Genomic DNA, 26,319 nt, shown 5'->3' with positions numbered 1-26,319 from the left:
CCATGCTCCAATAATAAGAAATTAGCAGTAGGGATATATTACCGACCACCTGACCAGGACAGCGATACTGACATAGAAATGCTGAGGGAGATTAGAGAGGCTACCAAAATAGAGAACTCTATAATAATGGGGGATTTTAATTACCCCCATATTGACTGGATACATGTCACCTCAGGAAGAGAAGCGGAGATAAAATTTCTCAATGCCTTAAATGACTGCTTCTTGGAGCAGCTAGTGCAGGAACCCACAAGGGGAGAGGCAATTCTCGATTTAGTCCTGAGTGGAGTGCAGGATTAGGTCCAGGATATAACCATTACAGGACCGCTTGGGAATAGTGATCATAATATAATATCATTCAACATTCCTGTGGTGGGAAGAACACCTCAGCAGTCTAGCACCCTGGCATTTAATTTCAAAAAGGGGAATTACGCAAAAATGAGGAGGTTAGTTAAACAGAAATTAAAAGGCACAGTGACTAGAGCCAAATCCCTGAAAGCTACATGGAAACTTTTTAAAGACACCATAATAGAGGCCCAACTTAAATGTATACCCCAAATTAAAAAACATAGCAAGAGACCTAAAAAAGAGTCACCGTGGCTTAACCACCATGTAAAAGAAGCAGTGAGGGACAAAAGGTATCTTTTAAGAAGTGGAAGTCCAATCCTAGTGAGATAAATAGAAAGGAACATAAACACTGTCAAATCAAGTGTAAAAATGTAATAAGAAAAGCAAAAAAAGATTTTGAGGAACAGCTAGCCAAAAACTCAAAAAGAAATAACAAAATGTTTTTTAAGTACATTAGAAGCAGGAAGCCTGCTAAAAAGCCTGTGGGTCCCCTAGATGATCGAGCTATAAAAGGAGCAATCAAGGACGATAAAGCCATTGTGGAGAAACTAAATGATTTCTTTGCTTCAGTCTTCACGGCTGAGGACGTTGGGGAGATTCCCAAATCTGCACCGTCCTTTGTGGGTGATGAATCTGAGGAACTGTCCCGGATTAAAGTGTCATTAGAGGAGGTTTTGGAACAAATAGAAAAACTTAATGTTAACAAATCTCCGGGACCGGATGGCATTCATCCAAGGGTTCTAAAAGAACTTAAATGGGAAATTGCTGAGCTATTAGCTGTGGTTTGTAACCTATCCTTTAAATCGGCTTCCGTACGTAATGACTGGAAGGTAGCCAACGTGACACCAATATTTAAAAAGGGCTCTAGAGGCGATCCTGGCAATTACAGACCGGTAAGTCTAACTTCAGTACCGGGCAAATTAGTCGAAACAATAGTAAAGAATAAAATTGTGAAGCATGTAGCAGAACATAATTTGTTGGACAAAAGTCAACATGGTTTCTGTCTTACTAATCTGTTAGAGTTCTTTGAAGGGGTTAACAAACATGCGGACAAGGGGGATCCAGTAGATATAGTATACTTGGATTTTCAGAAAGCCTTTGACAAGGTCCCTCACCAAAGGCTCTTGTGTAAATTACATGGCCATGGGATAAGAGGGAAGGTCCTTTCTTGGATTGAGAACTGGTTAAAACACAGGAAACAAAGGGTAGGAATAAATGGTAAATTTTCAGATTGGAGAGGGGTAACTAGTGGTGTACCCCAAGGGTCAGTCCTGGGACCAATCCTTTTCAACTTATTCATAAATGATCTGGAGTAAGAGGTAAGCAGTGAGGTAATAAAGTTTGCAGATGATACCAAACTGTTTAGGATAGTCAAGACAGAAGCAGACTGTGAGGGACTCCAAGAACTTCTCACCAAACTGAGTGATTGGGCAACAAAATGGCAAATGAAATGTAATGTGGATAAGTGTAAAGTAATGCACATCGGGAAAAATAACCCCAACTATACGTACAGTATGATGGGGGCTAATTTGGCTACGACAAATCAGGAAAGAGATCTTGGAGTTATCGTGGACAGTTCTCTGAAAACTTCCACACAGTGTGCAGCGGCGGTCAAAAAGGCAAATAGGATGCTAGGAATTATTAAGAAAGGGATAGAAAATAAGACCCAGAATATCTTACTGCCCCTGTATAAAACTATGGTACGCCCACATCTTGAATACTGTGTACAGATGTGGTCTCCTCACCTCAAAAAAGATATTTTGGCCTTGGAAAGGGTTCAGAAAAGGGCAACTAAAATGATTAGGGGTTTGGAACGGGTCCCATATGAGGAGAGGTTAAAGCGACTGGGACTTTTCAGTTTAGAAAAGAGGAGACTGAGGGGGGATATGATAGAGGTCTATAAAATCATGAGTGGTGTGGAGAGGGCTGATAAAGAAAAGTTATTTATTAGTTCCCATAATAGAAGAACTAGAGGACACCAAATGAAATTAATGGGTAGCAGGTTTAAAACTAATAAAAGAAAGTTCTTCTTCACACAGCGTGTTGTCAACCTGTGGAACTCCTTGCCAGAGGAGGCTGTGAAGGCTAGGACTATAATAGAGTTTAAAGAGAAGCTGGATAAATTCATGGAGGTTAGGTCCATAAAAGGCTATTAGCCAGGGGATAAAATGGTTTCCTTGGCCTCTGTTTGTCAGAGGCTGGAGAGGGATGGCAGGAGACAAATTGCTTGATCATTGTCTTCGGTCCACCCTCTCTGGGGCATCTGGTGCTGGCCACTGTCGGTAGACAGGATACTGGGCTAGATGGACCTTTGATGTGACCCAGTACGGCCGTTCTTATGTTCAGTCCTGACTCCTCAGGTCTCTTTTCATTCACGAGACCACACGCTCACACAAACACTCATGGACACACTGCATTGTACAGCCCAGGGAAGCTGGCATGCAAAGGCACTAAGTCAGTTCCTGCTCTACAGGTCTTTTTTTATTCATGAGAAAATGCACGCTCACACACACGCACGCACACACACACACCCAACCTAGTGCCTTCGCACGCCAGCTTCCCTCGACTATCTGGTGCAGAGCAGCAGCTGGGTATGTGGGTGTGAGGTCTGATGAATGAAGAGACACCCATGGAACAGAAACTGACCTACCGCTTTTGTGCGCCATCTTCCCTGGGCTGTTCAGTGTGGAGCGGCAGCTGGGGGGAAGTGACTAGTCGATAGTGCTAATCAATAAGTTCCTTTTTGTCAGTTAGTTGACTAGTCGCTAACATCCCTAATTGAGATCCCCCAAATCCAGTGGAATTGAATGAAAGTTATGGAAGCTTAGCACTTCTGAAACACAGGCCACTGAGCAGTTTAGTTTGTTCTTCATTTCACCTATGATCTAACGGGCAGAGTGGCGAAGATGAACATGATCCTGGTCACTTGAATAGGCAGTCCTTATGACAGAATAAAAACCCTGGAAAATAATGTAAAGCATGTCATATCTTTCTGGGGGTAGAGAGAAATCTAATCACTGTCTTTGCCATACACCATATCAAAAAACGAATTGTAAAGCAAACTAGCTAAGCATCTGTCAGATCCATTAAGTGGAATCACACTGTAGGTATTCTCTTTAGATGACAGCTGTGGCCATCTGCTCCATATGCACCCAAACATTATACCTGAAAATGGGAAAGTACAGAAGTTCCTCTTTTTGTTCTCTACTTTTTGAATGAGGTTCATATTCTTAAGGTTGATGCCTCATATCATCGGCATGCCACGGATAGCATGTCTTTTCTCTTTCCCTGTTAATGGAAAAGTTACTTTAGAAGTAGGGATATGATGGTGTAAACATGTAAACAGTTAACCGATGAGCCTGGGCTCATGGGTTAACCTTCATGGTTACATGTAGCTCCCCTTCCCTGTGCTACTGCCTTGGTATCAGGGGCAACAGTGCAGGGACGGGGAAGCAGGCTTTCCGCAAGCACCAGCTTGCAAGTTCTCCACAAGCACCAGCTTTTGGTGAGCCTCCTGGCCTCCATGTTGCTGTCACTGATAGAACGGCAGCAGCATGGGGGGGGGCCATGTTGGAGCCAGTACATACAGAGAGCCGGCTCCTTGGGCGTATTGGCTCCTGCTGAGCCACATGCTTCCCCCCCCCCAACCCAGCAGGAGAGGGGAAGGCAGGAGTCAGTAAGTGTGGGGGGAGCTGGCTTTTAAGAGAGAGAATATATCAGAGCAGCAGTGCAAGGTGGGGAGGCAAGTGACTCTGCAGGCGCCGGTATGTACAGGGAGCCAACTTAAAAGACAGCTTCCTACGCACACCGGCTCCCCCCTCCTTGGGTGTAAGCATGTATTCACTGAGAATTTCTGCAGGTAAACCTTTATCAAAAGAAACACATTTTATCATCTCTAATTTAGAAGGTGTTGAGGTCTTAGACCAGTGGCATCCCAATTTTCATGTTCTTCATTTTGATCCAGGGCACTCTGATGCTATATACTACTGTCTCCATTTAGAGTATGTCTCCAGCTCAGAGAGCCAAGATATGTACTAGCATTGCTGAGCTAGAGTGCCAAAAATAGCAACAAGAAAGGTCATTGGAGTGTCACCCAAAAGTGAGTCCATAAAGGAAATTAAGGTCAGAAAATGACTCTCTAAAAATGGAATCCTATTCTTCAACAGAGCTACTCCACACGTTTACTCTTACTCTACTTCAGTGAGAAAAGTACATTTTTCAGCTGTTTACTGTAGAACCACTGCAGCAATGAGACAAGTGAGCTGGATTCTGTTCTGGATCATGTATCAAAAGGATTGTTAACTGAGGTCCAACTGCAGGGCTATAGTCTATCTTCATGTACGCTGTGCAGTCCTACTGAGGTGCAACCAAAGGCAATACAGTGACAATGCATGATACCGTAAAACCCAGCTTAACTTTTAGCTTGAAGAATGACTGCATGGCTAACAGAAAAAAACTTTTGATATGTAAAATAAGCAACTTTGAACTGCAAGACAAATAGATGGTACTCTGCGATGCTGTTTCTACAGCTCCTTTTTAGAACAGGACCAAACTTTCAGGCAGTAAACAAGACAAGGCCCTTAGTATCTATTTATACTCCCTTTGGGAATGTACTTGGTCTGTCTTACCCTTCTATATTTTCTCTTCAGGCCTATAAGACCAGTGTCCAAAAGGTCCTCCCTCCCCTCTTCAGACAAACTTTCTGGAGGGCATCTGTTCTGTTGAGAGTGAAAGATATTCAGGCCTTTCACATTTAGGTGTTTACTAAGTCTTTCATCAAAATGCAATGATAACCAAATTAGCCCGTCACTCCCTTCTTTCTCATGATCCTTTCGCTGACTGGTAGGTTAAGGAGTCCTTCCTTTTCTCTGGTCTTTTTTAAATAATGAAAATAGCTGCATACCTTAATATAAAGAGGAACTGGGGGTCAACCTTAAAAAAGCCATAGTGAGATGGTCATCTGGCCTTTTGTTCATGTTACAGCACTAGAAAGAATTGAAGGACTTAATTGACAGATACACTTCTGAGTCATTCTCTCACCTCTATGGTGTAAAGTTGATATCATCTTCCAACCATCAGAGCCCTCTCTAACAAGGTTGTAGCCATATTATAAGCAGAAAGAGATATCTTCCATCTAGAATGCCGCAGGGTGGTAACCTGAGCATTCCTACATCATTTCCCTTGCCACTGCCGGTGTGGCATGCCTACAAGGAAGCCCTGCAGAAAGTGGTCTGTTGACCATTGTTACATTAATGTCTATAGTGCTATTGTCACTAAAGTTCCCTATCTGGACTGACCCCCCCAGGTGGTGATAAAAAACAAATAGTTCTTTTGCCCTAATTTTAGCTTCACTTTTTAATGGGCCATCCCAGATCCCCAAGCCTGAGGCTGCTGAATTGTGGACTGGAAACTTGCACTTTTCTTTGCCCTTTGAAGTGGGGTTTTACAGGTATAAAGGTTGTACAAGACTGAAGGTGTAATGAACATATATGCTTTTAGATGTTATATTATTTTTAAAATTGTAATAGCAATTGCGCTTTGTGGGGCATTTCTTTTCACCTATGTTTGTTTGTTATCTCCATATTGGACATTGATTTTTCATTAAGGGTTCATGAGTGTGGTTCATTGTTCTAAGGTTTCTTGAACTGGTTTATTCAGACAGAATTAACCTCAATGAAGGAGCCTAATATTAGAGAATTACTTTGGTCCCTCTTGCCATTTGCAATGTAGAAAGATAGAATACCAGTAGTTTGTAATCAGTCACTAAAGAATAAAAGAAACTACATTAATAGGTAAGCAGATCACCTTGTCTCCATTATGACTATCTAATTACTAGTTTTAGAGATGTTTCCTTTTAGTAGCTTATAGATATGGAAAGCAGGCATATCCTAATATGTTGTACACCCTCTCCCCCCCCCCACCAAATTAAAGCCTTTACATATCACATACATTCCCCTTTGGTCATCTATGCTATAATCTCCTTTGAATATGGCTTAGTAAAGAGAAGCCTTTTTCCTTATTGTTTTCCCTTTTGCATCAATAAGGTTGATCTTTCAACACATTGTGGATTTATGGGTGGTCTGCAACGTAATGGCAGCACAGGACAAACAGCACCATATTATGCTACCTCTACCGTGGAAGTCATTTTTCATGTGTCCACAAGAATGCCATCAGATTCAGATGATTCACTGACCAAAAAGGTACTTCATTTATATAATTTACTATGATAGAAATTTCTACAATATTTCTACAATATTGCTAGTAAATTATTTTGAAATATGTGGGGGGGGGGGAATCTTCATGTGCTTAAATCAGAATTTGAATGGAATACAAGTTGTACTATGTATGCAAACCCCTCTTTATTCTGCAGCACACAGCTTACTCCTCCAAATTAACTGCTTTGTGAAAACTGGATTCTGCATTTCCATGGCAGCATCAAATACCATTTGTAGTAATAATAATAATAATAATAACTGTTTTATTTCATTTGCCTCATTGTCATAACCTTCAGAGTTCAGTACAACATAATAAAACTATGTACGATATAATAAAATGTAATAAAATATCATTCTCCTAAAATACAAAGATGGATGAACAAAAAAGTGAGCTAGTCTACTAAAGGAAGAGAAAAGGAGTGAAAGAAAAGTGATGAATGTGTCACAAAAATCAACCAACTGCAATATGAAACCATCATTAGATTAATCACAATCCTGACAAGCACCCTCAGTTCCAAAGGATGGCCAGAGCCCAGACAGTAACCAACTCAGGAACAACTTTATCCTGAGCGAAACCTGGTAGCTACTAGGCCGGTAGGTCTCTAGCAGTTTCACATATATATTATTTTGCTCTATTCTTTCTGCCTGTCTCCAGACAAAAGCAGCATAGTGCTGATTGCTTTGGTTGCAAGCCCAATAGTATAATAGAAAGTCTTATCTCTGCTGGACAAGGATGCATCCTGTAAATACTGTAGTTGTACAGTGGACTTTATATTCCAGGGATTGTGCAATTGCAGACTGATGCAGAAACCCCACCTAATTAGACACAAGGGGATGCATCTATTTCTGATGTAAAATTCACTAAAGTTAGTGCACATCCATCAAGGATGAATTTGGCCCAGTAATTCTACAGACTACAATAATACAAATATGTTTCCTTTTACATATTTTTGGTATGACCTACATTTAAAAAAACAAGTTTTCATATAAAAAAGGTTATTGCTCTTCTAAAAATAAGCATCACAACACTAAATAATATTTGAAGACTTGGCCCCGAACAAAAGCTTTCCTACAGACATAATCAAAATTCAACTGGTACCTTTTCCAGCTATAAGATTTAGCACCATTAGTGATAAAAGTTTTATCAAGATATCTCACCGCTAGAATGAAAATCAATCTCAGTAACAGCATCCTACAGTCCCTTGTCTTAGTCTAACTAAATTGTACCCAACAGTTTAAAAATGAGCTGTAAAATTTAAGTGATTTATTTCATCTTCTCCCATTGTTATAGTAGAACATTTTCAATTCAGAAATGTGGTTGCAATACTATACTGAACTCTTGCTCCTTTGCTTCAGAAATTTGTTAGCTATAGCTAGATTAGATTTTTAGCAGCTAATCTAACAGCTGTAGGGGTTTGCAAAGTGGGGACAGAGCTGTGCTATTGGATTTGTCCAATTCATTTGACTCCAGGACTATAATTGCACTTATGTCTTACAAGGCTTTTATAGCCTAAGGCTGGCCAGCAGCAGAAAAACAAATTGGCAGTGATACAGTAAGAGTGAAAGGGAATGAAAGGCACACATTATCAGTCTCCAGGCAGTGCTGTTCTGGCAGGAAGTTTCTTGGGTAATTTACAAATAAAACTTAGATTTTAGGATGGGCTCACTGTCAGACAAACAATGGGGATGTCAGGCCTGACTGTTACTTAGTAAAAGTAGCAGCCATGCCTACCCAAAAGCAGGAATTCTTCAATCAAACAGACGACTCCTTTCTGGAGCCAGCTGGCTATGTAATGCAATTAGTAGGAAAAGGAGGTCAGACTATTAGGTGTGTACCATGACCAGTGTCAGCAGTGGCGTGTTGCCTGGCTGGCAGCATGCAGACTAGCTAAAGCAGAGTGCCTTTAAAACTATTTACTCAAGTGAGTGAGTGGAAGCGGCGCACGACTAGCCTCAGAACATGGAGTTGTTTTCATAAGGCTTGAAAAATGAGCATTTGTACTGTAACTGACAAGTACATTCTGAAGCACATATTCTAGCTGAGGGAGTGCAGCCGAGACATGATTAATGATGGCATAATTCAAATTAGAGGCTATACATTGACCTAAGTTACATGTATATTTATAGTTTGATCTAATTGAGACATTAAGGAAACTTCTGTACTTGAACAAATGTGTGGTTAAAAACATGGGTAAATCTCATTCACGTTCTTAAAGTTATGTTCTGCTTATAATAATCAATGAAGTTTTAGAAGGAAAATGCAAACAGCAAAAGCTTCCTTCCTTGAATATTTGTTTATGTACATCTCCACCAACTTTCAGGGCAGGCTCAGTTTAAAAGAACAGCCTACTTATTTGTCTTATTTTCTAGTTGTTTCATCCTTTTCATGGTTGGTTAATTTTTTTAACAGTGTTTATTGGAGGAGAGAGGACTCATCATTTTTGCTTTGGATTATTTATTCATCTAGTTGGCAATAGCCAAAACAGACACTTTGGGGTTTAGTTTGTTCTCAGAAGCTTTAGGAATATCACACAAAAATCCAAAATATTTTTTGTCAGTGATCTAAGTAAGAAGTCCACAGTTAGTGTATTGTGGCTTTACTATTCTATGTCATTGGTGATATAATAATGTTTTGTCAAAGCACAAAAGCCAATCTTTAAAAAAAATTGATAGGTACAGTATGATAATGATATGATCAAAACTGTCAGAATTCACTGACAATTCAATGAAATCTTTTCCTCCCTTGATTTACAAGACTGTCCTCTTCTGGATCCCCTCCTAATTTTCTAATCTCTCCTTCATCATATCCTTCCTCATCTGCCATTTGTCCCAGGTCCCCTTCTCTTCTGTCGACACCAGTGGTCTCCAACCTTTTTAAGCAGAAGATCACTTTTTGAATTTAAGGGCAATCCAGGATCTACGTCTGACCCAAATACCCTTAACCCGCCTCCTTTGTGCCCCTTCTCTGAGGCCCTACTCCTGCTAACTCCATCCTCCCTCCCTCCCTCCCCCATCCTTCCTTCCTTTCACCAGGCAGGGGCAGAGGGGTTGGGACACAGGCTCTGGTCTTGGGCTAAGGGATTTGAAGTGTGGGGGGGGGGGCTCTGAGCTGAGCCTGGGGCAGGGAGTTGGGGTGGGGGAGGGGGTTCAGGGTACAGGCTCTGTAAGGGAGTTTGAGTCCAAGGGGTTCAGGGCTAGGACAGGAGCTTGGAGAGTAAGAAGGGGTTTATGATTAGGGCAGGGGTTTGGACTTCTGGCTCCAGCTGGACACTGCTTACCTCAGGTGGCTTCTGGGTGGTGGTACAGTGGGGCTAAAGCAGGATCACCCCTGCCCTGTCCCTGCACTATTCTCAACAACACACAGAAAACTCCCTCCATCCGTTCTATGGCTATAGAATACAGGGTGGGAGGGGGGGCACGCTGACATCAGCGCTCCCTCCTCTCCCTTCCCTGCTCTGCACAGCAAGCAGCAGGCTCCCGCTGGGCAGAGCCAAGGCAAAGGGCAGGAGATGCACAGCAGTGGGGGAGAGGCAGTTGAAGTGCTGTGCTTGATAGCCTCTTGGCCAAACCAGTCAGGGTCACCTGTCAGAGGCTCCTAGATCTACCAGTAGAGCCCAATCTATTGGTTGGTGACCACTTATCTATAAATTTCATCTCTGGGCAATCCACAGATACAAATGTAACTACAATGCCAGCAACTCACAGATTTACATCTCTAGTCTGTGTTATCTTCTGTCCAAATTAAAGCCTCGATCTGCTTCTCTGACGTCTTGTGAATGGCTAGCTAAACATGGCTAAAACAGAGTCACTAATCTTCTTCCCACATCTTCCCTACTGTCACTTTTCTCTATCACTCTGGACAACACCATCATCACGGTGGTCAGGCAGGCTATAACCTGGACGTCACCTATGACTCCATGGCCAGGCTCATGGCCAGGCTATAATCAAACTATCTTAATACACAGCCTTTATACATCCTCTAAAGCGCTTGATTAAGCTCTCATCGTCTTGTGCATTGATTAATGCAACATTATTTTTTCTAGCCTTGATAAATGCAATCTTTCCTCACGTCTATCCTTTCAGAATGCTGCTGTCAAGTTCATTTTCCTAGCCCATTACTTTGACAATGCTACCTCTCCCTTTGAATCCCCATGTAGAGAGTGATAGAAATGTAGCCGTGTTAGTCTGGGGTAGTTGAAGCAAAATGCAGGACAATGTAGCACTTTAAAGACTAACAAGATGGTTTATTAGATGATGAGCTTTCGTGGGCCAGACCCACTTCCTCAGATCAAATAGTGGAAGAAAGTAGTCACAACCATATATACCAAAGGATACAATTAAAAAAATGAACAAATATGAAAAGGACAAATCACATTGCAGAACAGGAGGGGGATGCGGGGGGGCATTTGTCCTTTTCATATTTGTTCATTTTTTTTAATTGTATCCTTTGGTATATATGGTTGTGACTACTTTCTTCCACTATTTGATCTGAGGAAGTGGGTCTGGCCCACGAAAGCTCATCATCTAATAAACCATCTTGTTAGTCTTTAAAGTGCTACATTGTCCTGCATTTTGCCCATGTAGAGAGATTGAATCAAACATAAATTGCTTGTGCTCACTTTCAAGGCCCTTATAATAAATCTCCACCATATTTACCTCTCTTTCACTACTGAATTGTTAATCTTCTCCTCTGTTTGGCCCATGAAACCAGTTTCCACTGCCCATTTGTTAAATTTTTAAATAGGCATCTGTGTGCTTTCTCCTATGTTGCCCCATGGGTGTTTGGAATGCATTTGGCAGAAACATCCACCAAGCTACCTTATTACCCACCTTCAGAAGTCCTCCTCAGAACTTTCCTTTGCAAAGATATCTACAGAAAACCTGACAATGGTTAAATGTTTGGTGTGGCAAACTGCCTATCCTATTGACCAATACTATCTACTTGTTTACTTGTATTCCCTGTCTGCCTATATTGATTTGTTGGTTTTTGTCTCATACATTAGAAGTCTCTGGGAGTAGTGACTGTCTCTTTGTTTGTACGGTACCTAACAAAGTGTGGTCTATGGCTAGGGCTCCTAGGTATTATTGTAGTTCAAATAATAATACTGATCAAGGATACATGACCTTTACAAATATTATGATAAATGGTCTTTCAAGCCGCAAAGGTAATTATCACTCTAAAGCAAATACACGTTTCTGGTGTTACTTTGGGCTGTGATTGTGTTATATCTCACAGGTGAAGCAGAATGTAGTCTTGTCAGATTTAGATGGATAACGTTTCAGAGAACCTAGGTACTAGGAAGAGAGATTCATGATTCAATATGTGTCTGTCTTCTAAGTGAGAATCAAACTGATGCCAAAGCATTGTACTAATAAGCACTCCATTTCTGAAGGGAGGTATCTTTTGGAAAAGACATAGAATCAAGGTTCCAGTCACATGTGATCATTAAGTATGTTGTCTTTTTTGTAAAAGATAGGACTGTACGCCACTGTTTTCTGGCTAAATGACAACTAGCAAAATTATATTCTGTTTTGGATGTTCTCTTGTATTTAAATCCTATTACAAAATGTGGTGTTGCTAGTTCAGAATGGTTACTATGTTAGCATGCTAGAAGTGGCTGTATTTCAGACATAGATGAGCAATCCCTATAATGTTTGTAAATTATTTTGGGATTCTTCAGAATGAAAAGTGCTTATAAATATAAGAAATCATTGGTTGAAGAAATCATATGATTGAAAAAGAAGTCCTGCTTTTTTCAAGGTTTGGTCTTGTGTTTTTCCTCTTGCTTTTTATACATCTGCATATGCTTTCAAAGAACTTTGAGACTGAGTGTTGTAGGAGATACTCCTTCAGAATGTTGTATCTTACAGTTAGAGGAATGTGCTTGTGTTCCTCTATGTAATTGGATAATCTGTGAAGAGGATGTTCTGTGATTTCATATATGTTGTGTACTGGAATTTGTTAAATTAATGATGGTTTTAAAAGTCAAGCAAAGTAGGTTTTTAATTTGTTGCAAAGCTACTACTAGAACTCTGTCTTAACTTCAGTCTACTATATAATGAGTTGATTTATATAAATAAATCCTTATTTACACTTAGTAGCACTTCAAAAAATATTCCCATTGAACTGTTTTCAAAAATGCTACTCAGTGAGTACAAGAAATATAATTGGGCTCTTACTGTTATTCAGCTAGTATACTATTACATTAAATGTACCCGTTTGTGTGCTGTGAATTCCCTTCCACATTCTGTTTATTTTTTGCTAGAGTAATGTATACTATTTCTGAATAGCTGTAACGTATGTATTAGTGTAGCCCAGACACTTCTTTTGTTCAATAGGAAATTTGCTTCACATTTTGTGGTCACTCATACAGTTTTTAAGTTGCATCCATTTACTCACTGTGGGCGAAATCATATCCTCATTGAAGTCAGTGGGAGTTTTGCCATTGTCTTCAGGGGAACCAAGATTTCACTATATATCTGTGTGTGTATCTATATATCTAGCTATATGTGTGTGTACACAAAATACACAATTTTCACACATTTTTGTTTTTTAACTCAATCATCAGGTAGCATTAGAAAATAATGGAATGCGCATAGCCATGGGCAGGATTGTGAGAGAGTTATTTTACGCTAATCTGTATTGGTCCAGGGGAAAAAAATACTTTGTGTAGTGTTTACACATTTCAAACTGAGGAATGAGTTACTGATGATTATTTATTTTGTAGCTAGAACTGAAATTGATTTTTTTTATTTGTATGTATAAATTAGAGAAATAAATTCAGTAACTTTTCAGTGTCAAGTAAAATCAAATAATGAGCTGTGAACTTGAGTTATTGTATGAACAGGTCTTATTTTGCTTTGCTCAAGTATAAATTCCAGCTATTATTAGCCCATAATGTCCTAAGTAAAGGTACTGTTTTTAGCATTCCGATCCTTGCAATATTGTTTTGAAACTTTGCTAGAAATCCTTTACTGTTGAAAAATTACTACCAAATTCTAGTAGAATGAAATTCATCACTATCAGAAGGCCAGAACATAACCTATGGTTTATTCTAATTATCAGCTTTCTCTATTTTAAGGTTTAAATAGAACTTAAGTATTGTACAGGTCTTGTGCTAGCCTCCTGCATAGGAGTAAATTTCACTTTTAATAACTAGATATAATATCACGGTAAAGTGTATAGCAGAAACAGTCTATTGTGAATGTTCCGTGTGTAATTTTCAAATTACTTTACATTCGTTAAATCACAAACATTTTTTCTTCATAAAGAAAAGGCACTACTATTTAATAAAGGACTAGTTATATGATAAAATTCAACTTTAAGCTTCAGGCATATTTTGTTTGTTTTTTTAAAGGTAATTTTTCTCTAGTTCTCTCATAACTCAAAAATTACTTTCAAGATTTTGCTCACATTTTCAGAACATAATTTGCCTTCTGACAGCATAATAAGCATCAATCCCAAAAGTCAGTCTTTCAGGTGTCTGAGAAAATAGAATATGGATAGTCACAATAGAAGATGTGTTTGCAACCAGAATTTTTATTGTTGTATAGGTTTCAGTATTTTAACTGAATTAAAATGTTCTGCTAATTCTCATTTTGATATAGTAATCCAGATTATCATAGGAATCTGTATATACACTATGCATTTACAATTCATGCAAGCTGATAATTTGATAATTACTTAATCACAACATTAAATAACAATGTTTTAAATGAGACAAGTTCTTTAGTTGCTTTTAATTTCCAGCAAGCAGAGAAAAACAATATTTTAACCTTTTCTGTAATGAAATATTTCTACTGTCAAGCATTGTAATTCAATTTGTAAGCCATGACCCCTCATAAACTGTTGTTATCACTCTGATTAATAAAGAGCCAATTTGCCGTTGCAGCTTCGTCACTTGGGAAATGATGAGGTTCACATCGTCTGGTCTGAGCACACCAGGAACTACCGCAGGGGTATTATACCAACAGATTTTGGAGATGTTTTAATTATTATTTATCCAATGAAGAATCACATGTTTTTTGTAGAGATAATGAAGAAACCAGAGGTATGTTTTGAATACGGCCAACATTTCTTGTATAGCTTAAAGAAAACTGCCTTATTCTGAGAATTTAATAAGTACACATTTAAATAACTAGATATGAAATGAAGAACATATTCATGTTACTGTAATGCTTAACATTTGGGGGCAACCTTTTAAAATTCTAAAGTGTAGGAGATGAAATATAAAGAAACTTGTTTAAAACAATGGCAAGGCTCTATTTAAACTAATAAAATCAAGGAAATTGAGAGAGACTTCACTTGGCATTAATTCTCCCCACCATACTTAGATACTGCAGCACATATGGCACATATGGTTCTGTATGTACCCTCAACCAGTGTTTGAGACCTCTGCAATAATCGGACTCATTGGGATGATTTAAGAAGTGTGTGCCTTTCCTCTCACTTAGCATCCTGGGTTTTGGGGGGAAATATCCAAATTTGTGGTGTTAGTAAGACTTATTTTAATTTCTCTTCTATTTTAGTCAATAATTTAAAAGTGTAACTTCAGTTTCCTAGTAAATGTGGTGTTAAATCTCAGAGCAAAAGGAAACCAGTGTCTAAAAAGTTGTACACATTAAGGGAGAAATTATAAGTGTGCGTAAATTTGTGGTTGTAATTTATTTGATACATTAATTTTTTAATGGAAAATTTATTTAATAAAAGTAATTGTAGTCCACAATACCATCTCCTTCATAGATGAAGGATGATGTTTGTCTTAGGGTACAGCAGTGTACTAAAATGATCCATAAATCCGGTAACACATTTTTTTAAGTTGAATATGTTACATCTTTCAGATCCATGAAAAAGACAAGAACTATACAGTTTAACAATTAGTAATTTGTCAGTAAACAGTTGCAAATTCTAAGGTTTATTTTTGTAACTTGTTAATTTATGCCCTTTTATTTCTGTTAAACCTTATTTTGGATGTATAAAGAATCTACAATGTATTTGTCAGGAACCTTAAAATAGTGAAAATGACATCTTAGAATGCTGAAGTGTTATAGCCAATAGTATCATGTCATGAGAATGTCGCAAAAAAAATAGAATTTAGTATTATAAGCTTGTTTGAAAATTGTGTGAATTGATCCAAGAAAATCTGTGCCTTTTACATATTATTGAAAAAAACCACCCAAGGGCATAAAGAATAATAGCCAACTGGAAATTTAGTGTTATCCCTACATTTAAAGTACAAACCATTACAATGTAATAAAATTAATCCAGACATTTCCAGGGCAAGTGTGGCTGACCTTTTGTTCACCAGCTACTGACCCCAGGGTGAATGAAAGAAGCTTGCAGAGAGAAATGTCTGTTGTTTGGCTTCAGTCCCTGGTATTTAAATTGCATTCCCTAATCAAATGAAAAGGCTGTCCTCTCTATCAGGTTACAGAATCCATGGCAACATTTGGCCTTTTATATACATAATGTTAGCCTTTTTGTTTGCATCTAAGTAGAGACACCTGGAGCAATGTTAACATTAACCGATTTAGCATTAATCGCTTCATTATATAAGAATTTCTGATCAGATAGCTGTTACTTTTGTTATATTGCTTCAGCTTGTATTGTTTTCATTTTTTATCTCCCTGCTTGGCAACCAGGCAATGATTTGCAAAATTTTTTGTCTTGATTAATTAAGCAATATAATTATCAGGAACTGTGATGCAGTCTTTGCTCAACAAAGCTTCTGAGAGAAAACAATAGTAAGTCTGTTAGTATGAATGCATTCCACGCGTCACAGATGCATGAGGATATTCTAAACAATGAGACGAAAAGCTGCCTGCAAAAGAGGACAAAGAATGCCATGCAGACTCTACACACTACACATACCGCCAGGGACATACTGTGTGTTCCCTGGGACACAGATGCCTCGTTAGATTGCAGCTAGTCATCAGAGATTAATTCTCAGCCATTTGGTACAATAATTTACCCATTCCCCAGTCTTTTAACTAGTGCTACTTGCTATAGAACTGAAGTATTTATACTCAAAAGGTTTATTTAACCTTGTCTTCTTTTAGTGGGTACACCAAAAAAAAAAAAACACCTATTTTCCTTAGTAATTGCAATGAAGCAGGTGTTTGCAATGTGGAAAATATTAATTTTTGTGTTTCATGGATAACTTACTTTAGCATTTGTAGTGGTCAAAGAAAGTGTATGTTTCTCTCCACAACTGTACATTTTATCTGACTATAGTTTATTTCTGTTATTACCTTTACTGTATTTTTCAACTGAGACACTCAAGATTCGTCAGAAGGTAATCTTGTTTTCTCTCCCAAGATCAACTTACATAAAGTACTAACCAGAGGACATTGTAATATATATTCAATTTACATATTCAACCAAACTCCCTCATTAACACAAAAAGATCCACATGGGCGAAGCTTATGACTGCATGGAGTCCCATTGATTTTAATGGGCCTCAGCATGGGTATTGAGAGTGCATAGGAATTGATAATGCTAGTCTTTTTGTTTATATGGATTTATGGTCCAGTTGTGTATTCCTTTTGCAACTAACACTCCCATAAAATCAGAGTCCACAATTGGGGATTTCTACACCAGTCCTGCAGTGTACTGAAAAACCTCAACATCCACTGAATTCAGATGGAATTAAGCATTCTCTGCAATTCAGAGGATGAAAGCCTTAAACTGAAAGCTCTTTATGTTATGGATTTAACACATTTTGAGAAGTTCCAGGTATACTCATAGCAGTCAGTTAATACATATATTTAATAATAATAATAATAATAATAATAGTTGTTGTTGTTGTTATTATTTATTATTATTTATTAAATAATAATAATGCATATTCCACTGTAAGGCCCTTTTTCCTCACTAAGAGACTCCTCGCTCTTGATGAGATAGAGATAACACAGAGGCTCACAACTCTGAATGTCCCAGCACCATGTTACACATTTGACAGACTGAATCTGTCTTTAATTAACTGTCATGCAAAGTCAATTCTGTACCTCCCTGTGTTCATGTTTGAGTCTTTAAGTCCATACTGGATTGAAAAAGAGAGATGTGCATAAAGACTGATTGTGTATACAAGTTGACAGCACCTGTCGTCTTCTGATTGTTGTGTTAAAAATTTTATAAATCCAGAAATTAGATAATTTTCATAGAAACCTTTTTCTGGAACTTCCTTTGACCTAGTCCAAAATTTGCCAACCCCTTTATGTTGTCTTCATCATCCTCCTGAAAATATGCTTCTTTGAAGAGGCCTGTAAACCATAGGCCACCCATCTACCTGATGTATTAAAAGATATTCACATAAAAGTAATCCATGCAAAATCATGGAAGTTACAAGGTTTAACCTCACAATTGTACCATATTCCTTTTTGTTGCTCCTCTTTCCACCACATCCTTGTTTGCATATCGTATGTTATGGGATCTACCCTGTTGCAACTCCTACTCAGATGAGTAGATTTATGGTAATACTATTACTCAGGTGAGTAAAATTACTTGCACAAGTTGACAGGACTGATTCTTTATTTCATAAGCTGCTCTGGGTAGGGACCTTGTCTTCACATTTATCCACAAATAACAATAATTAAATCTATTCTGTGGTACAAGGTACAAATAGTTCCCATTTTCAGAATTCTGATTTTACATTAGCTCAGAGCATGATTTTAATGGCATACTTATCTTGAATACTAAGAAAATATAGTCATCGATGGAAAATACATTTTTTCTCTTTACGGATATAATATTGAAATAGATTTGTGTCAGAATCTAGCATTTCATTCTGTAGATGAAAATGGCTCAGTTTGGAAACATTTAATTTTTTTACATTTGTTAAAGATTACTTGTTGATTTTCAAAAATGTCATGATAAATGTAACTCGTATGATGCTGCCCATATGTTTCCAAGATTTTAATAATTTTCTTTAATATGCAAGTATCAAGACTTTACAAGATATGACTGATAGTCAAAAAGATTATCTGAAAAGTACTTTCATTTTATAATTCCAGTGATTTACATTGTCAACTTTTTGTTTTTGTTCATATGGGTATTAAAGCCTCTAAAATTAACTCTTAAGACATTGACATAAATTAACTACTAAGACATATCAGTTTCTGGTCAGTTACGTGCGTAAGTCGCCAAAATTTCAAATTGAAATTGTGTGTGAGGTCTGCATATGGTGTTTGTAAGTGCATATCCTTGTTATTCACACCTGGTATGCAGAATTAACAGGTCTAGCTCTTTGCTTCCTGTCTCAATACTTCTAAAATGTTTTTCATTTAATAGGATTTTTAAATATTACACTTAAATGTTTTGGTCTTGCAATTCTTAATTTTTATTTTTTTTAAAAAAAAGCAAAAACGTACTGCCCTAGAACTTCGTGGCAAAGATTGTTTGGTTTTTTCCATTTGGGAATATACTACATTTTACAAATGGAAATAGATGATAGCTCTAAATGTTAAACGGTGCATGCTGAAAATCTGCCAAAAGTAGTCAGATTATGGAAATATTTTATATTAATCTATTTCTTCAGGTTTTAATAATTGTTTTAAGTAAAGGAATGGCATTATCAAGAACTGTGTGAAAAGACAGCTGTCATTTGCAGATGTTATATTAAAACCAAATTTCTTCTGTGATTCATTGCCACTTCTAATTAGAGGGATTCCCTGGATGCAGGGGATTTATATTATTCCTTTTGTCCACTTATTGAATGACTGTCACAGTCACCCACAAAGCTGTTGCAGAAGAATAATAGAGGGTATTTATTTATGTAATAAGCCCCAGTACAGATGGAAAAAGATCCATAGATTAAATTTTGATAATTACTGTTCGCGCCTGTTTAGTTTCTTTTTTGTTTTGATTTTTGTGGTGGAGAAATTCTTTCATGGTTGATTTATTCTAAAAATCAGTATCTGCTATACATTTTTAATATCCTTAAGAGTTTTCATTTTTCTTTTAATTGTCTGTATTAATTTTATGTGTGTGTGTTTCTGTACATACTTCCACTTTACAAATGATTTGGGCTTCTCCATGTCTTGTGCCTATTCTGACATTTCCCTGTAATGTTCAGTGGTAGTGAAAGCACACTGCAAGTTGTCAGCCTACTTTATATGATCGATTCCTTAGTGATTCTAAGCCAATGAAAGGTATCACAGTTTTGACTCCTGTACTATGGAAAACCTTTCAGCGTCTTGCCCCTATGTATTTGTGAAATACTGTTTTTAAGATGGGATATTATGGTTTATTTTTACTATCCCTGCCCCTTAGACAAAAAGTTAATTACCGTGGGCCAGATCATTATTTTTCCTTATGAAAACCTTTAAACAGAGTTGTACAAGAGACGGAGGTTTCCTATGTGAAATTCCACTTGTAAGATTTAGTATAGACAAATATCTACCTTCGGTATCATAAAGTAATATCTTCCAGGGGCGCATTACCACTCTCAAGTTCACAGATGAACTCTGCAGTTATACATAATACTGTATAAAAAATAAGCATGTTTTAAATCTTAAACCATTTACAAAAGTATTTGTTTACATGTTAGGTGTGCTGGGGACAGCTATGTAAAGTTTAATCTCTCCACAGAATGTATCTATTTTAAATGCATTGAATCATATCTAATATCGGTTTTGTTTCTGTAGTGAAGTTATCGCAGTAGTATGTTAACTGAATAAAGGCATAAAGGGAAACAAGAAGACCTTTTATAAATACATTAAAAGCAAGAGGAAGACCAAGGACAGGGTAGGCCCACTGCTTAGTGAGGAGGGAGAAGCAGTAACAGGAAACTTGGAAATGGCGGAGATGCTCAATGACTTCTTTGTTTCGGTCTTCACCGAGAAGTCTGGAAGAGTGCCTAACGTAGTGAATACAAGCAGAGAGAGGGTAAGTTTAGAAGATAGGATACACAAAGAACAAGTTAAAAATCACTTAGGAAAGTTAGATGTCAGCAAGTCACCAGGTCCTGATGAAATGCATCCCAGGATACTCAAGGAGCTGATAGAGGAGGTATCTGAGCCTTTAGCTATGATCTTTGAAAAATCATGGCAGACAGGGGAGATTCCAGAAGACTGGAAAAGGGCAAATATTGTACCCATCTATAAAAAGGGGAATAAGAACAACCCAGGAAACTACAGACCGGTCAGTTTAGCGTCTGTCCCAGGGAAGATAATGGAGCAGGTAATTAAGGAAATCATATGCAAACACTTGGAAGGTAATAAAGTGATAGGGAATAGCCAGCATGGGTTTATGAAGAACAAGTCATGCCAAACTAATCTGATAGCTTTCTTTGATAAGATAACGAGCCTTGTGGATAAGGGAGAAGCGGTGGATGTCATATACCTAGACTTTAGTAAGGCATTTGATACGGTCTCGCATGATATTCTTATTGATAAACTAGGCAAATATAACTTAGATAGGGCCACGATAAGGTGGGTGCATAATTGGCTGGATAACCGTAGTCAGAGAGTTGTGGTTAACGGTTCTAAATCCTGCTGGAAAGGGATAGCAAGTGGAGTTCCTCAAGGGTCTGTTTTGGGACCCGTACTGTTCAATATCTTCATCAATGATGTAGATATTGGGATAGAGAGTACGCTTATTAAGTTTGCAGATGATACCAAACTGGGTGGGGTTGCAACTTCTTTGGAGGATAGGGACATAATTCAAAATGACCTTAGAAAGTTAGAGAAATGGTCAGAGGTAAACAGGATGAGGTTTAATAAAGAGAAATGCAAAGTGCTCCACTTAGGAAGGAACAATCAGTTCCATACATACAAGATGGGAAGCGACTGTCTAGGAAGGAGCATGGCGGAAAGGGATCTAGGGGTCATAGTGGACCACAAGTTGAATATGAGTCAACAGTGTGATGCTGTTGCAAAAAAAGCAAATATGATTCTAGGTTGTATCAACAGGTGTGTTGTAAGCAAAACTCGTGAAGTCATTCTGCCGCTCTACTCTGCACTAGTTAGGCCTCAGCTGGAGTACTGTGTCCAGTTCTGGGCGCCACATTTCAAGAAAGATGTGGAGAAATTGGAAAGGGTACAGAGAAGAGCGACAAGAATGATTAAAGGTTTAGAGAACATGACCTATGAAGCCAGGCTTCATGAACTGGGCTTGTTTAGTTTGGAAAAAAGAAGATTAAGGGGGGACATGATAGCGGTTTTCAAATATCTAAAAGGGTGTCACAAGGAGGAAGGAGAAAATTTGTTCCTCTTGGTTTCTGAGGACAGGACAAGGAGTAATGGGCTTAAAGTGCAGCAGGGGAGGTTTAGATTGGACATTAGGAAAAAATTCCTAACTGTCAGGGTGGTCAAATATTGGAATAAATTGCCAAGGGAGGTGGTGGAATCTCCCTCTCTGGAGATATTTAAGAACAGGTTAGATAGACATCTGTCAGGGATGGTGTAGACGGAGCTTGATCCTGCCTTGAGGGCGGGGGGCTGGACTCGATGACCTCTTGAGGTCCCTTCCAGTCCTATTATTCTATGATTCTATGAAAACTAAAATCTACTGTGTGTGATTTTCTTCTATGTTCATTGCTGTACCTTTCTTCTGATCTTAGCTGCAGTGATGGGATGGAGGAGAAATGCTATATCTAACACACACACTATTCACAGGCAGTATTCTAGCAGTCAGGGTTTTTTTGTCTGCACTGAAACGTTGAAAAAATATTTATTAGTATCTTCCTGGTCTTCAGAAGAGATGGGAACTGCTTGTTTGATCCAGACACAGAACTTTAGGTATACAAATATTTAGCTGTAAGTACAGTGGCAGAGCTGAATAAATGTATGTTTTTGTGAAAACAAAATATCGTCATGAATGTCTTACCAGAAGACACACACAATAAGGTACATATAGTAACATGCTTATTTTATTTCTGTTGGAAATAAGTGGTGCAGACCCATTATAAAGAGATAATGGGTCAGATATTTTTCATTTTTGCAGTCTCCCTTTCCAAATCCTCATTGGTCCTTATTTGTGTATTGCAGGATTTAATACAATGTCCTCAGAATAGATTTTCAAAGGCATGAAGGGAAGTTAGAATCCTTAATCCTTTGAAAGTAGTGGCGATTGAGTACCTAGTTTCCAATTCTAACTTGGAAAATCTCCACTCTTCCCCCAAATTATATAATTAATTTAAGATCAGAGAATACTGTACCTAAAAATGCCATCATTTTTGGTTTGCAGGTGCCATTTTTTGGTCCCCTCTTTGATGGCGCGATAGTGACTGCAAAACTGCTGCCAAGCCTTATATGTGCCACATGCATCAATGCCAGCAGAGCTGTGAAATCTCTAATACCACTCTACCAGAGCTTGTATCCTTTCCTTCTGTGCATTTTATGCAATGTATATGTAGGAATCATAAGTACAAGTATTCTTCTAGTAGAGGTAAGTGCTAATGACATCTCTTTGGTTGGACTTTATGCCAAGAACTGTGCATCAGGAAAATGTGAACACTTTCTTCCTATCGAGCAGCGTGTTGTTAGACTAATTCTTGCTGAGCTTTAATCTGATATGGTATGTTTTAAAAAGAAAGTATAGCAATACAAAAATGCTCTCTACATCATTTTTGGACTTAATTACATAGTCAATAGGTATGCTGTTATATGTAATGGTGCTTTAAACTTTAAGAGGAGGGGGCTATACAAACTCCTATAGCACAGAGAAAATAATTGTATGTATTAGCTTAATATTTACAAAAGAATTCCCTTACTGTAATTATGCAAGTAATTTCAGCGTCTTCTTGGAGAATCTTAACATCAGTAAGATAGCATTTGGCCAATTATATTGATATTTATTAGTCTTTCTCTCCATTTTTCATATTGCCCATATTGCATCTTAGAGTTTTGAGAACACATTCTTCCAGCTGTTGTTATAGGTAACTGGAAGGTATGCTTTGGTGTTGTAGAATTGGGTAGTGTGAATTCTTCTTCTGTGGTATGCAAGCTAATCGTATAAAATCACTCATTACTTGACATTCTGGTTTTCTTTTCTCTTAATGCCACTAATGTTATAAAATGATTCTAGTGTGCTTCATTAACCACATTGCTAACAGTCCCAGTCTTCTTCTTTCTGTTTATTTTGGAGGCTTTTCATTTAGGGCAGCGGTGAATTATGTAATGAGGAGTGTTTTCATTGATTTTTCTGAGCTGAAACAACTGGAATGCTCAATCTTTGTGATGAAGCAAAGATGACTTTGTTAAAGTGTGTCTGAGGCATTTACATTTTAGGCTCAGTTTTTCTAGTTACTAAGGCTATGTAAGAAATAGTATTTTTTGTAGAAGAGCTGAATTTGATTCATTGTGTTTGTGGAAAGCTTCAGAAATGAAGATTTACATAAGTATCAAAGAAACAAAATAACATTTTGTTGCCTTTTTATTTTTCCTTTTCAGTTTAAACTAGATAAAGTAGTTTGGAGTTGCACAAGCAGGCCCACACAATACCTTAGATATAAGATTATGGCAGTACTTAAAAACAGACTCAGAACTCACTAGCTTTTTCACTTTTGTGTCATGAGTGGGTAATTCAGCTAAGTACTACTGTCAAAGTAGTTCCTTCTATCAATAACCTTGACTGTATGAGCAGATGTGTTAAGCTGTGTCTGACAATAAAACAATCAGTGTAGTATTGCTGGTAACCTGAACATAGTAACAAGAGATTATAAGAGTGAAAAAGATGCCATTACCTCTTAGGGAAAAAATGATTTTTGACACAGTAGGAAAACAGAAGATATGATTTGATGTAATGTTCATCCTTGCCCTTTGTCCCCTCTAGATTTTCCTATAATATCTACCTCAGCAGGCTAAGTAGAATCTGTCAAGTTTAGCCTTTATCTAGTGGTTACTGCTCTTTCTCAGTGGTTAGAGCTAGCTCAACTGCCATCTGCTTTTTTTTTCCCTCATGAGCAATCAGTGGACATACTTTAATGTCTAGAGTGCTGAAAACTGGAAGTTTGCCACTTGCTATGGTTACAATTCCCAAGTTAACCAATGATTTTAAAATCAAATCATAGTCAGTGGTTATCAGGATCAAAACCAATTTCTCTAAACTGCACTCTGCCACCTAGGAACAATGATACATAGCAAATATAAATACTGTAGCCTTTTCTAACTTCAGAGCAATGTATACACATTAAAATACAAACCCATGTTTTAAAGAAAGAGTTCAGCTCTGGTACAGTTACCTTATCAGAACCACTTGACTAATCCCTAGCATTCTAACATGCATGTATGTATCTAACTTTGTGTGCGTAATGACATTTGTGGGTGACATAGTGGAGTCCGAGGGTGACTCTGTTGAGAAGAACATGTGTGCTATATAGCCATACAAGAATGCTAAGGATAAATAAGCTGGTTTACTTAAGGACCTGTATCAAAAAGAAACCATTTTTAAGGTTCCTAGTAAGGCAACACACTACCCCATAAACAGATCCCCAGTTCCTTCATTGTCACTGCTCCACCTAATGCTAAGAGAGATCACCATGTCTTTCATCTCCCTTAGGCCTGAAGGCTCTGTAGAGGCTCTGCACATTTCATAGGCATTTGGTTTTCACCAGCCTGCTGTAACTCAACCACATCTGCTTACAGGGTGGGGCAAAGAGGGCAATTACCACAGCACCTGGTGATTCATAAGGGTCGGGGGGGGGGGGGGAGAAGAGGGTGTCCTCCTGGCTACCGCTGCTGCTACTATAGCATCAGCCAGAGTTCCTGGCCCTTTAAATCCCCTCTGGAGCATCACTTGACATGCTCTGGGTAACTGAGAGCTACTGGGGGGAGGGCACACCGCACAATATGCTCTGGACAGTGCTGTCTGCTCCATCCCTGCCCCTTCTGCCCAAAGCGCTGCCTGTTCCAGGAGCACAAGGCCACCCCCCCCCCCACCTTGCCCAGAGGCCTGGCAAATCTCTCAGCCTCCCTGGACCCACCTTTTGCTAGGCCTATGCCTCTCTATATTATACAACACACACAGAGACTAGGTATGATGCATGCCACTGTTCCCTTCTAGAGGCATTGTGAGGTTTGGATTCATCATTATTTTTCACATGTGCACTTTGACATCAAACCATACTTTGCATGTGGCAATGTGATGTAAATCAAGAGTATAAATAACAGGAGCCTGACAGAGCAAGTGGACCTCACAACAGGTAATACAGTGGATAAGAGACATCAGAGAAGGGGGAAAGCTGGGATAGGGTGGAAAGTACTATGAAATTTTTATTGCATGTGGCAGAGAATAAACATTTCCCTTTAAACACAAAGTAAAGATTTGGTGACTGACTTAAAGGGATAGAACATTTTATTGGCCACCCCTGCCAGAGAGAATTCTCATGGAAGCTGGTGATTACTGGTGGGGTGGGAGGGGAAACAAGATAGAACAGAGCACACAAGGGACTTGAAGATCTGTCATGGGATGAGAAGGCAACTTTTTGTCTTCAACCTGTAGCGTGCACAAATCTGTCAGGCTGTTGGTTGGAAATACGAAACGAACGGAAAGGGATTGACAGAATAAGGTCAAAGGGTTTATATAAAAAACTATAATTTTCCATGCACATATATGCTCATAAAATGCTTACAACTGAAGAGAGAAAACTGAATAATTACTAATATAGTGAAAAACTTACTATTGTACACATTAGTAGCCCCTTCCCATAGTTTTCATATGTTGTATTTTGATGCTATCCAATCTTGGTGTTTTGAGAGTGACTATGTTAAGAAGACAATTTGTGTTTGATTATAAACTAAAGTAGTGATTGAGTTATAA

The 26,319-nt window shown here is 38.2% G+C and overlaps 1 protein-coding gene across 5 annotated transcripts in view; it reads left to right on the top strand.

The window, feature by feature from the left end:
• Nucleotides 1-26,319, top strand: part of RALGAPA2 (Ral GTPase activating protein catalytic subunit alpha 2) — a 379,885-nt gene that overhangs the window by 252,358 nt on the left and 101,208 nt on the right. For all 5 annotated transcript variants that reach the window (XR_012903061.2, XM_075925792.2, XM_089777560.1 and 2 more), the window contains 3 exons: nucleotides 6,390-6,545; nucleotides 14,453-14,611; nucleotides 22,747-22,874. Coding sequence is in view for 4 of the 5 variants with exons in the window: in XM_075925792.2 (XP_075781907.2) it covers nucleotides 6,390-6,545; nucleotides 14,453-14,611; nucleotides 22,747-22,874 (443 nt within the window). In the remaining variant the exon portion in view is untranslated. The remainder of the gene's footprint in view (nucleotides 1-6,389; nucleotides 6,546-14,452; nucleotides 14,612-22,746; nucleotides 22,875-26,319) is intronic.

This window comes from Pelodiscus sinensis, chromosome 3 (assembly GCF_052426305.1).
Source record: "Pelodiscus sinensis isolate ZL-2025 chromosome 3, ASM5242630v1, whole genome shotgun sequence".
In the NCBI taxonomy this organism is placed as follows: Eukaryota; Metazoa; Chordata; order Testudines; family Trionychidae; genus Pelodiscus; species Pelodiscus sinensis.
Note: the sequence above shows the minus strand (reverse complement) of the source record. Positions and strands in the feature narration are given on the sequence as shown.